Source organism: Elephas maximus, chromosome 2 (genome assembly GCF_024166365.1).
Source record: "Elephas maximus indicus isolate mEleMax1 chromosome 2, mEleMax1 primary haplotype, whole genome shotgun sequence".
NCBI lineage: Eukaryota > Metazoa > Chordata > Mammalia > Proboscidea > Elephantidae > Elephas > Elephas maximus.
The window spans coordinates 228605420-228617833 of NC_064820.1; the positions used below are offsets into that span (position 1 = coordinate 228605420).

Genomic DNA, 12414 nt, shown 5'->3' on the forward strand with positions numbered 1-12414 from the left:
GCGCCGGCGGCGCGGGGCGGGGACTGCAACAGGCCGCCGCGGCGCGGACGGTCGGCGGAAGAGCGAACGCGGACCCTCGGTCTTGCCGCTGCCATGGCCACCGTGGACCTGGAGAAGCTGCGGATGTCGGGGGCCGGCAAGGCCATCGGCGTGCTGACCAGCGGCGGCGACGCGCAAGGTGGGCGCAGGGCTCTGTCGCCGGGGGGGCGGGGTAGCCCGTCTACCTGTCTCCGGGCCCTTAAGGGCGCTCCCGCCACCCCTGGGCCGGGGCCCCTGGAGGTGCAGGCCAGCCGGGGCTCTGTCCCCCGTGCGCCGCGTCTCCCTCCCCGGGGCCCTGACTCCGCCCCACGCGCCGGGTGGCCGCTTACGTGCGGCGGGACACGAGTCTCTGTGCCCCCCAGGCCGGGGATGCACCGCTCTCGCCCCTCGGGCTTCTTTCCTGGGTGACACGTGCCAGGCGCGAGCTCAGAGCCCCATTTCCCAGAGGCCGCGCCGGTCACGTCCCGCTGCGGAAAACCCGGCCCTTCCTGGTTCGGGGCACCCGCCGCCTCCCTTCCTTCCGAAAACATGGCCTCCAGGGCCCCCTCCCACCCTGCCCCCCTCACCTCCTCCCCTACCTGTCTTTGGTACCCATCCGGGGCGGCACAGACTTTCCCCGCGCTGCCCCTCCGCCTCCGCCCCTCCCTGTCTCCTGGGCGGGGCCTTGGGGGAGCAGGGGAGGGGCGAGGTGAGCTTTACCTGGCTTTAGGGTCTCTCTTTAGCAGAGTCTTCTTCTTAGCCCCCTAGTACAGGGGAGGCTCCGACCTGCTCCTGTCTAGCGGCTGGGCCTGGCAGAGCTGGGTGGGAGCAGCCGGGGTCTGACCCCTGCTCCGGTGGCCTGACCCCTGGTCTCCAGTGCGTATGGCCCGGGATAGCCAGGATGGCCACGGGGACACAGCACACCCTGAAATTGAGGTGGGGGAGGAGGCCTTTCTTAACGGACAGGAGGAGGTGGAGTCTGAGAAGAGGTAGCTCGCGCCTGGGGCAGTTGGGCAGACTCTGATTGTTTTCCTGGTAGAGATTTCAGAAAAACAAAGCCAGACCCGCCACTCTCCCAGCCTTCCTGCACTGAGCTCCCTCCCACCCCCGCTCCCGTACTCGGAAGTGCTGGAGGTGGTAGGAGGTAGGTGGTGTTTATGAGTGGGCTGAGCAAGCAGGTTCTGGAAGGCTGGAAGCCGCTGCTGTCTGCACCCAGCCTGCAGCAGGGCCACTCTCCCTTACTGGATGAGCCCTGGGTCGCAGGCTCCTGCTGGGCATCCATGCCGGCCCGCACATCCGCAGTAGCACTGAGCAGTGGCAGGTCCCTGAGCATGGGGGGCTGGGCAGCAGCTGGGCAAGGAGGAAGGCTCCGAGGTGGTCACAGTGAAGCATCATCAGATTAGCCCACGGGGAAGGCCAGCATCACTGCAGGACACAGAAGTTAGAGGCCATCACAGGAGTGTGTTCTCTGCAAGTGTTCCCACCCCTGACCCCAGAGCTCAAGCAAGTCCAGGAGGCTTCCACCCCAGGTTCTTCATTTGCAAGACAAAGACAGCAGCTCTGAGGGTGTGGGAAGGTGTGTGCAAAGGCCCTGTGGGTGGCATTTCCCTGCCCTCCCGTGGCACATGTTGCACAGAGGAACAGGGGCCTAGGAAGGGCCTAGCAGGAGGCTCTGGGACCAGGGGGAGGGGCACCCAGGGTGACAGCCAGGGGGTTGGGGCTGCTGGTGGAGCATCCAGAGATGAGAAGGGTCCCTGGCCCTGGCAAGGGCATTTGGAGTGTGGTGGGCTGGTTGGGGAGAGGGATGCCTGTCCAGTGCCTCCCATGGGGGGGCGGGCAGTAACTCTGGAGTGTGGGGTCAGTGCCTCAACTCTGGTTCCAGCCTTTCCTGCAAGTGTATTCACTTCCCAAGACACCTGGCAGCTTGGCTGTCTTTGTACTCTCTAACCTGTGTCGACACAGTGGTTGTAGACGTGGTGACAGCATAGACACTGGACAACTAATCTTGGGAGAGGAGGACTCCCCTAGTTCAGGGCCCAGGGCTGATGTGATGGGAGGACGATGAAGGTGCCAGTTATCACTGGACACAGGGGAGGAGCTTGTATTTGTGGGAGACTTGGAGCCTCTCTGTTTGGAAAAGTGTGAGGACCATCCTTGATGTGCTCCCGGGGCAAGGAGGCCCTCCCCCAGTGCTACCCCAGGCATCCCAACTGCAGACTCAGTGCTCTGTTTGCCTTCGGGGTCATCACCTCCATGTAAAGGCTGTCCTCAGGGGTCCTGGTGAGAAGAGGCACACAGGTGCCATGCCTGCTCCCCTGTGTCAGGTGTGTTCGCCCACGTCACACATGTGCTCCCCCATGTTATACATGTGCTCCCCTGTATCAGGTGTGCTCCCTCATGTCACACATGTGCTCGCCTGTGCCAGGCATGCTCTCCATGTCACACTTGTGCTCCCCATGTCACACGTGTGCTCCCCCACGTTATACATGTGCTCCCCTGTGCCAGGCATGCTCTCCATGTCACCCGTGTGCTCCCCATGTCACACATGTGCTCCCCCATGTCACACTTGTGCTCCCCCATGTCACATGTGTGTTCCCATTATGTCACACGTGCACTCATGTTGGGAGGTGTTCCTCCATGTCACACATGTACTACCATGTTGGGAGGCGCTCCCCATGTTGATGTGTGCTCCCCACCCTGTGTGGTCACACACATACTCCCCTGTGCCAGGATTAGGGTGACGGCAGTGCACATCCCAACATCCAGGCCTGCCCTCCAAGTGTGAGAACAAACCAGCCTCATGCAGCAGGAGCACTTGGCCTCCAGATCTCAGGTTCCACCCTACTCTGTGACCTGGACCAAAGCTCTCCCTTGGACCTTGGTCTTCTCTGTACAAAGGGGTCGGGAGGGGGCAAGACAGGCCACCTTGAAGTCCCTCTCAGCCAGCCCTGATGTCCTTATTCTGCCAGCTCTAGGCACCTCCTGCTCTTTGTCGGTTGGTGTAAGGGCTATGGGGTGTGGGGAAGGTGGTTGTCATTCAAGGATATGGATTTTATCAGAGTAATTAGTGCAAAAGTATCTAGAAGACTTACAGTAGAAAACACAGCCCACTCCTCTTTCCAACTCTGAGTCTCCCCAGAAGCAGCCACTTCTAAATGTCAGAGCCTTTTCTTTTAGCCACCCTCTCTGTCCCTAAGAACCCAGAACACTCCCCTTTCCTGGCTGGTCAGTGTTGGGTGTTGATTTCCTGTTATTGAAGGTAAGGATTAGGCCCCTGGTTCTTCCACCGCCCCTGCCCCATACCATGATGGCCCAGCATTTGATAAATCCATAAATCAGGCTCAGTGTTTACGTGGTTAACTCACAGTAAATAACGTTACTGCTGAGCCAAGTAGCATCTGAGGGTTACTAGTTTCTTGTATGACACTTTGTTTTTCTAATGGTCACTTTAGAAACTAATGCGTCAGCTTCAAACATCACTGTAGTTACATGGTTTCTTTCCTCAAACAAGAAGTCGTTGGTTACACTGTCCCTGGCTGGCTGGGGAAGGGGTGGGAGCCTTGTGTTCTGACTCCAAGAACTCCCTGGGGCTGTGACTGCCTGCCCAGGGTTATTTTGAGGAAGAAAAGCAGATTAGAGGGTAACTTGAAAGATATTTTTAAGAAAGCAGCTTACAGCGAGGTTTACAGGGAAAGCCTCTCCCTCAGTCCGCTGGTCCCTGCAGCAGCTGAGCCCCAGGAGTTGTTGTTAGTCGCTGCCAAGTCACCTCCACCTCCTGGATATGTTCTGTATAACAGATGCCAGGCCCTGTGCCATCTTCATGATCATTGGTATGTTTGAGTCCACTGTAGTAGCCACTGAGTCAGTCCATCTCATCGAGGGTTTCCTTCTCTTTCCCTGGACCCTCCGCCTTACCAAACATGATGTACTTCTCCAGTGATCCGTCCTTCCTGATAACACATTCCAATTATGCGAGATGAAGTCTCAGCCAATATTCGGTGATACAGAGGGTTTTTTTTTTTTTTTTTTGTATTTTAATGTTCTTTTTAATTTTTGTTGTTGAGGATATACACAGCAGAACATACACCAATTCAACAATTTCTACATGCACAATTCAGCGACATTGATGGCATTCTCTGTGTTGTATAACCACTCTCCTCCTCTTTGGAATTTTCCTCCCCTGTTAACATAAGCACACTGCTCCCTCAGTTTCCTATCTATTCTTTTGAGTTGCTATAGTCAATTTGATCCTATACAGATAGTTCTTAAAAGAGCACAATACTGAAGGCAGACAACCTTTACGAGTTAAGCTAAACTGTTGTTTGGTTTAAAGAAGGCTTCAGGGAATATTTTTGGTTTAAAGTTTAAACTCAGAGGCTCCAGAAAGCCTGGAGTTCATGAGAATTTGAAATTCTGTTCTATAATTCTCCCCTTTTGATTAGGATTTTTCTATAGAACCTTTGATCAAAACATTCATTAATGGTAGCTGGGCACCATCTATTTCTTCTGATCTCATGGCAAGGAGGCAGTTGTTCATGAAGGCAATTAGCCACACATTTCATTTCCTTCTCATGTTCCTGGCTCTCTTTTCTTCCTCTGCTGCAGGTGTACAGAAACCAATTGTTGTACCTTGAACGGTTGCTTGCAAGATTTTAGGACTCTAGTCACACTGCAGTGAACTAGGAGGTAGAATACAAGCACCAAACATGATATTAGGCCAATTAACTGGGATGCGCCATCAAACAGTGACCCTAAGCCTCCAAACCAAGGAACCAAATCCCATGAGGTGTTTCACTGTATGTAAGTAGCCTCAGCAGCTACTCTTTTTTTGTTGCTATCATTGTAAACATACCTAATCACACAACTTTTGCCAATTCAACTCTTTATAGGTGTATAACTTATTGACAGCAATTATATTACTGGCTGTGCAACCCTACCTTTACTCAATGCAATTTTTCCATCACCATAAATGAAACTCAGTGCTCCATAAGCAATAACCCTGTTTCCCCCTCCCTCCCACCCCGGTAACCACTAATAAACTTTATATATATTTTAGTTATTACAGTCTTATCAGACATATGGTTTCTGAAGCTATTCTCCTATTTAGTAGCTTGTCTTTTCACATTTTTGGTAGAGTATTTTGATGACAAAAGTTTTTAATTTTTATGAGGTCCCATTTATTTATTTTGTCTTTTGTTATTAATGCTTTCGTTATTATATTGGATAATCCATCATTAAAGCAATGGCCTGATGGATCCATAGGGTTTTTATTGGCTAATTTCAAAAGTAGATTGCCAGGCCTTTCCTCCTACTCTGTCTTAGTCTGGAAGCTCCACTGAAACCTGTCCGCCATGGGTAACTCTGCTGCTGTTTGAAATACTGGTGGCTTAGCTTCCAGCATCACAGCAACATGAAAGCCCCCGCAGTACGACAAACTGACAGGTGGGTGGTGGGAGCCCCAGGAGTCCCCACTCTAAAATTCAGGGATTTTCAAATAACTGGGCGCTTTGTTCCTCTCCTGAGGACTGAATACAAAACGTGGCCTTGGCTGCTTTCTTTTCTCAGGGGTCAAGTCGGTTTTGTTGGGAAGAGTGCCCTGGAATCATTTGGAAATGGGGGGTGTGATTCAAACACTCTCTAACCCCAGGGGCCCTTCACTATCCTAAAGGCTCCCCAACCAGCCCACCAGGCTGGCTAGTGATATGACCGTGACCCGAGAGCCAGTGGCTACCAGAGACCTCCAGGTTGGCCAATGAGGCTGTGTCCCCCCCATCCCACCTGCCCTCCAAGGCCTACCCCCAGCTGCTGCTGCCCCACTTCCTTCCAAAGGTCAGACTTGGACGTGGAGCCTGCCGTATCGGGCCCCAGGCTCGGCACCCCCAGGTGGGGCAGGGAGGCAGATCTCGGTATCTGAACAGGAGCATCTGTGACCCAGGACCTGTGGGGAGGGCTGGGAGGGAAGGAGGCTTTGCTGCTGGCTGGGCTGATTGCCCTGACTGCTCCCACCCTGGGCAGGGTGGGGGAGGGATGCCCCCCACTCGGGGCCTGGTGGAGTGTCTGCTGCCCCCCCCTCCAGGTGGGGCAGGGGGAGGGATGTACCCTCTCCAGGCCAGGTAGGGTGTCTGCCACCCCCACTCCAGATGGGCGGAGGGTGTCTGCTGCCCTGTACTCCAGATGGAACAGGAGAGATGGCTGCCTTGGTTTTCCCTTCTGCACAATGGGGAGAGTGGCAAATGCCCCGTGTGGCAAGAGGCTCTACTGTTGGGACTGTTGTCCTGTGTCAGGCATTGTCCTCCCAGACCTGCTCGCCCCCACGCCCTACCTTCTGAGCTGGAGACACCCAGGTTGAGACTTGTGTAACCAGGACAAAGGCCTGAGTCCTCTGTTGGGGTCACCACAGGAACCATAAACCTGTGAGGGACCCAGAGAAGTGTTGACTATCTTACTGGATACCCGGTAGATAAGTGGGACATGTGCTCAGAGAGATAGGAAGGGCAGGGATCCGACAGAGGCACAGGCACACTTGTCCTCCAGGAAAGATGCTCTCACTGGGTGGGGACAGCTCACCATCATAGGCTGTGCATGGAGTCCTGGGCTCACGGGTGGCAGGCAGGCATCAGTGGTGCTCTGAGGACTCCACACCTGGTGTCCTAGGATGGAAGCGGGTCTGGGGCAGGTCTGGGCTGCCCTGGTGACCCTGGGCTCCTTTCTTCTTCTCTGAGGACATGAGGGACACCACATCTGCCCTTTCTGAACTAAGTCATTCGTGTCTTTGGTGACATGAGCTTTCAAAGGTGAAGCTTTGAGGAAAATGGCCAGCAGCCAGCTTTCAAGGTTCCTATGTACCTCACCCACCCCCAGGCCCAGCCTGGCCACCCACTGTGCCCATGGTCAGTGTGGCAGGACTTGCCAACCTGCCAGACATGTGGCCACTGACCAGGATACTCAATATGACATCTTCTAGGCCATAGTCACTGCAGCCCTTCTGGCACAGCCCCCGCCCCCCACCATGAGGGCCTGTTTCCCAGAATGCCCTCATCCTACCCAGGAAGCGAGCACAGACCACCATGCTTGGTGGTGGTCTCATGAGACCACATGGTTGCTTCCTTCAGGATGGGTTTCATGAGCATCTGTGGTATGCCAGGCCCTGTGGACCCTGCAGTATGGTTCTGTCTAACCGTCCAGTTCTGCCAGAAGCACCCCCCAGCCTCGGGGCTCTGCCTTCTCCCTTGTTGTGGTTTGAATTGTGTCCCCCCAAAATGTGTTGAATACTGCTTGGAAATAGAGTTTTCTTCTGTTATGTTAATGAGGTCATTCCAGAGCAGGGTGGGTCTTAAACCTAATCACTTCTGAGTTATAAAAAGAGCAGAATAGACAGACACACACACAGGAAGACAGATGTCCCGTGAAGATCTTCTACAAGGTGAAGGAACCCAGGAACACAGGGGGCTACTAACAAGGAAGCAATCAGCATGGCGGAGACCCTGCTTTGGACTTCCAGCCTCCAGAACTGTGAGGAAGTCATTTTCTGTTCTTGTGGTGTTTGGGCTACAGCAGCACTCGGTAACTATGACAGTCCTCTCTGCAGACACGTGTTTGTCTCACTCCCCCTTTTGCTTCTTTCTGGAAGATGATGTGCTATCACTCTTTGTCAGTTGTTCTGATAATGTCACCATAGCCACCACCACCAGCCTGCCACCGCTCTGCATAGGGAGAGGTGATCAGATGCTGTGGCCACGTCCCAACAGTGGCCACAACCCCCAGTGTTGTCATTGTGGCTATCTTGGCCTCCTGCCCCTCCCCTCTACCTGCTGAGGCACCCTATGCCATGGGAAGTCCCATGACTGGACAGTGCCCAGCCTGGCTCTGGTGTTTGGTGGCCATGTCACTCGAACAGACACATTTGTCCTCCAGGGTCTCAGTCTCCGTATGAGTGTCCTGGGGCTGCCATAACAAAGTCCGACAAAGTGGGTGGCTTCAAACAATGGAAATTTATTTCTTGAAGTTCTGGAGGCCAGACAAGTCCAAAATCAAGGTGTCAGCAGGGCCATCCACCCTATGAAGGCTATAGGGGAGGATCTTTCCCTCGCAATGTCCAGCTCCTGGTGGTTGCCAGTGACCCTTGGCTTGTGGCTGCATCAATCCAGTCTCTACCTCCATCTCTATGTAGCCATCCTTTCTGTGTGTCTGTGTCTCTTCTAATAGGAGACAAGTCATGTAGGGGACCCCTGGTGGCACAGTGGTTAAGTGCTTGGCTGCTAACCAAAAGGTCAGTGGTTTGAACCCACCCAGTGGCTCTGTGTGAGAAAAGACCTGGCTATTTGCTCCTGTAAAGACTGAAGCCTGGAAAACCTTATGGGGCAGTTCTACTCTGTTGCATGGGGTTGTTATGAGTGAGAATTGACCTGCTGGCACACCACCACAACAACGTGTAGGGTTAGGACCCACCCTAGTCCAGTATGAACTTGTGTTAACCTAATTACATCTGCAAAGACCTTATTTCCAAACAAGGTCACACTCTGAGGTTCCAGCTGGACACACCTTTTGGGGAGGATGCTTTTCAACCTGGTACAGTCTCCAAACCCACAGTGAGGGAAGGGGCTAAGGTTCCCCTCAGCTCCAAGCAGTTCCTGGGTGCCGCCCTTCCCCCCTTCATAACTGTTGGTCTTATCAAGGCACCCACTGCTCTCTGCAGAGTGGCTGCTCTGGATATTCTTTCTTCAAGCCCAGGCCTGGGGGCTGGGGCTAGGGTCTGGGGAGATGGGGTAACCTACCCGAGGCTGGTGGAACCAAGGGGCATGTTCAGGCTGAACAGCGGGAAGCATGAGGCCCCTCCAACTGCACCATCTGAGGCTGCCCCAGGCCCCTGACAACTAGACTCTTGGCCCTTGGGGAAGGGCAGGCTGTCCCTGAAGTGAGTGCCAGTAGGGGCCATCCTCTCCTTGTCTCACAGACACAGAACTGCCTGGGGAGAGTGTGGGGCCCAGAGTCCCTGCCCCACTCCCACTGGGTGTGTCCAAGGTGCTGCAGTCAGGAGAGAACCCCTCAGAGGCGTGGCCTAAGGTTGGGAGCCAGGAACAAGGGGTGCATCAGGACGGGGCAGCCTTCTCCCTAACTGTCCTCTCCCTCCATCCGGGGGAGGGGCCCCAGTCCCCCTGCCAACCACCTGGACACCTGGCAGGGGACAAGGGCTTCACTAGGGGGCTCCAGGGTCAGGCTTGGAGAGGTGTCACTGGGCACCAGAAGTGCTGGGGAAGCAAGGGATTGGAACGAGAGCCGGGAAGGGTCTGGAACATTCCTTAGCAGCTGAGTAGGCTTTCCCCTTTCATGTTGCCAGGGAAACAGAAGTCCAGAAGGGGCCCAGGGCTCCCTCACCTGTCTCTGCTCCCCCTCCCCAGCTCCACCTTTCCTCCCAGGGCACCTTCCTGCTCACAGAACCATTTTCTTGTCCCAGAGACCCTGTAGTCCGCATCCTCCCCGCGGGAGAGGTGTCAGGTTTCTAGGACCTTTGTCTCACCTTTGCACACACGTGGCCTCCATCCTCAGGCTGGACTGTGTCCTCGTGGGGGGACTGTCCTAGCTTCTTTTTCCCAAATGTCCATGGCATCTGGTGGAGGCAGACTCCATCCTGTTGAGATCTACCAGCTAGCACAGGCAGGGCAGGGGCTTGAACCTGTGACCCTGGCAGCAGCCTCTGGAGGTGGGTGAGGGTGGGCCAAGTCGCCTAAACCTCAGGGCCTCCAATCACCATGGTCCCCTCACAGGCATGAACGCAGCCGTCAGAGCCGTGACCCGCATGGGCATCTACGTGGGAGCCAAGGTCTTTCTCATCTGTGAGGTAAGGTCCGGTGGCATCTGGGTCCCTGGCGGTGGTGTGTCGATCGAAGCCTACTGGGTGGCGGGCGGTGAGTGGCAGGCAGTAGGCAGTGGTCAGTAGGCAGCAGGCAGTTGGGTGGCCTGGCCTCCATTGTCCAGTGTGTCCACAGCCTGCCCGGGCACATGAGAGGAGTTAGCCCAGCCAAGGCCTCTGCCACCCAGGGGCCCAGAAGGGGATGCAGGTTCAAGTTCAGAGGCTGCCTGGAGAGAGGCGAGGGGGGAGAGGAGGTGAGGAAGAGGAGGAGAGGGAAGAGACAGAGAGAAGGAGGAGAGGTGTGGGGAGGAGGGGTGAGAAGGTGGTGGAGGGAGAAGAGATGGGGGAGGATGTGGTTCTGCCTAGCAGCAGTCACTGGCCACTGTGCCCCAAGACCAAGAGCCTGAGAGGTGGGGTCACCATGAGGCTGGTCAGATTGGGATATACAGGAGTGCCCAGACCCCAGCTATAGAGTGCTAGTGAGGAGCTCACCCACGAACCCCTGATTTATACTCCCCCGCCTCGCCTGGACCCTCCATGGGATTAAAAAAAAAACAAAAAGCCAAGCCCATTGCCTTGGAGTTGATTCCGACTCATAGCGACCCTATAAGGCAGAGTAGAACTGCCTCATAGGGTTTCCAAGGACTGCCTGTTGGATTTGAACTGCTGACCTTTGGGTTGGCAGCCCAACGCTTAACCACTACACCAAATAGCCTCCTTGCAAAACCTCTGAGTGCTAGTGCTCTGTGGTTCTAGTCTGTCTGTTACTGACAGCAGGGGCCTGGCGGCCACAGCAAGTGCCCTTTTACCCCATCCTCCCCTGCTCCCCCGAACCCCCTCCCCTGGCATATCCCTGGTGTGGAACCGGGGCTGCCCCACCAGCCTGTGCATTTTCACATACTCGGCAACCATCGAGTCAATTCTGACTCATGGTGACCCCATGCGTTAGAGCAGAACTACCCCATACTGTTTTCTTGGTTGTCATCTTTACGGAAACAGATTGCCAGGCCTTTCTTCAGGCAGTGGAATTCCCTGCACTGCTTGTGGGTTTCTGGTTGTACGTTGTTACTTTGTTTCTGCTTTTTACATAAGATGTATCAACCCCCAGCCTCCCCTTGTCTCCCCTGTGCTCAGCCCTGCCTCTCCTGGTTCCCACAGACCTGGGCTTAGATCAGCATCCGGGTTGTGACCCCTCAGAGCCTTAAGCTGTATTTTGTATTTTCTCAGTCTCAGGGGTCCGTGACTGCAGGAGCCAGCAGGGCTGGCCCCCACCCTGAGAATAACCTACAACCATCCAGAGGCCTTTGTGAGATTCTCCAGGACATGGTCTGGTTTAGTGGATAGGAGATGGCCTCCAGGCAGGGAGATGGGGTCCAAGTCTTGGTTCCCCGAGGTTGTACGTGTGAGATATCGGGTGGCCCTCTTCCCTGAACCTCAGTGGCTTCTGTTAAATGGGGATCGCAAGTCCTTCCTCATGAGGATGATGAGGGACAAAAGCTAACAGAACATGAAAGCACATTCCATAGTCCTTGGCACCAAGAAGGGCTCATTAAACAGCTGCTTTTACCAGCTGAGGAGATGGAACTGGGCCTTTGAGCTAAGAGTTCAACACAAGAGGGAGCCCTGGGAGCTGCTGCTGAGAAGTGCACTGGGTCGCCCACCTTGGTCAGACATGAGCACCCTGTCAGACATGAGAGGTGTGCAAAGACGTTCTAGAAGGTTCCAGGGCTAGGAAAGGAGGCTGTGAGACTGTCAGTGAGACTGATTTGGAGAAGCAGCTGGCTGCTGGCCAGAGCTGCCCTGCCCTGGCCTGCCCTGCTCTGCTCTGCTGGGGTCTCCAGAGACTACTGAAGCCTCATGATCAGAGGGTCAGAGGCCAGGCTGGACATGCTGGGCACTGGGTCTGGTCCCAAGTGTTTGCAGATGGATGTCGCGGTTTTCGTGTCTGCTGCTGCAGGTAGTGTGTAGTTTCAGGACACTTCTGTGCCTTTTCTGTGCGTGGGTGAGGGCCGGTATGGGTCCTGGCAGCCGTGTCCTGGACCAGTGAGGGAGAGGCTTGGTTCATTCTGAGCCAGAGAAGGTGGCTCTCGGGTCCCTCAGACTGGGGTGCTGCAGACCTCCGGTGACCTCCAGGAAACTTGCTTTGGGCTTCTGGTGCGGTGGCAGCTTGCTAACCTCCCACCGACCCCTGAAACGAACCACATGTCTTTCCTGGGGCGCTGGTGTTCATCAGCCTGGTTCCTAATAGCTCCATGGAGGGCCACCCGTGCCCACCAGCAAGGAACAGGTAGAGCACAGAAGAGGTATAGCTGCACCCAGCAACATGGCTGCACCTTGCAGGCATGATATGAGCAGAAGAAGCCAGGTACAAAGAACACGGACACTATGGCTTTACCTCTGTCAAGTTGGGAACCAGCAGATGGGATCTGTACTGCAGGAGCCGGGAGAGCCCTCCTTGTTGTGGGGTGAGGGGCCTGGAAGGCACCAGGGTCCTCTGGGCACTTGTCTTTTTTGGGTTCCCACCTGGGTGCAGGTATGCTTAGCTT

The 12414-nt window shown here is 55.1% G+C and overlaps 1 protein-coding gene across 1 annotated transcript in view; it reads left to right on the top strand.

The window, feature by feature from the left end:
- PFKL (phosphofructokinase, liver type) overlaps window positions 1-12414 on the top strand; it is a 31510-nt gene continuing 19096 nt past the window's right edge. Inside the window, exons 1-2 of the mRNA XM_049874998.1 lie at window positions 1-178; window positions 9783-9856. Of these exons, the coding sequence (XP_049730955.1) occupies window positions 94-178; window positions 9783-9856 (159 nt within the window). The 5' untranslated portion in view covers window positions 1-93. The remainder of the gene's footprint in view (window positions 179-9782; window positions 9857-12414) is intronic.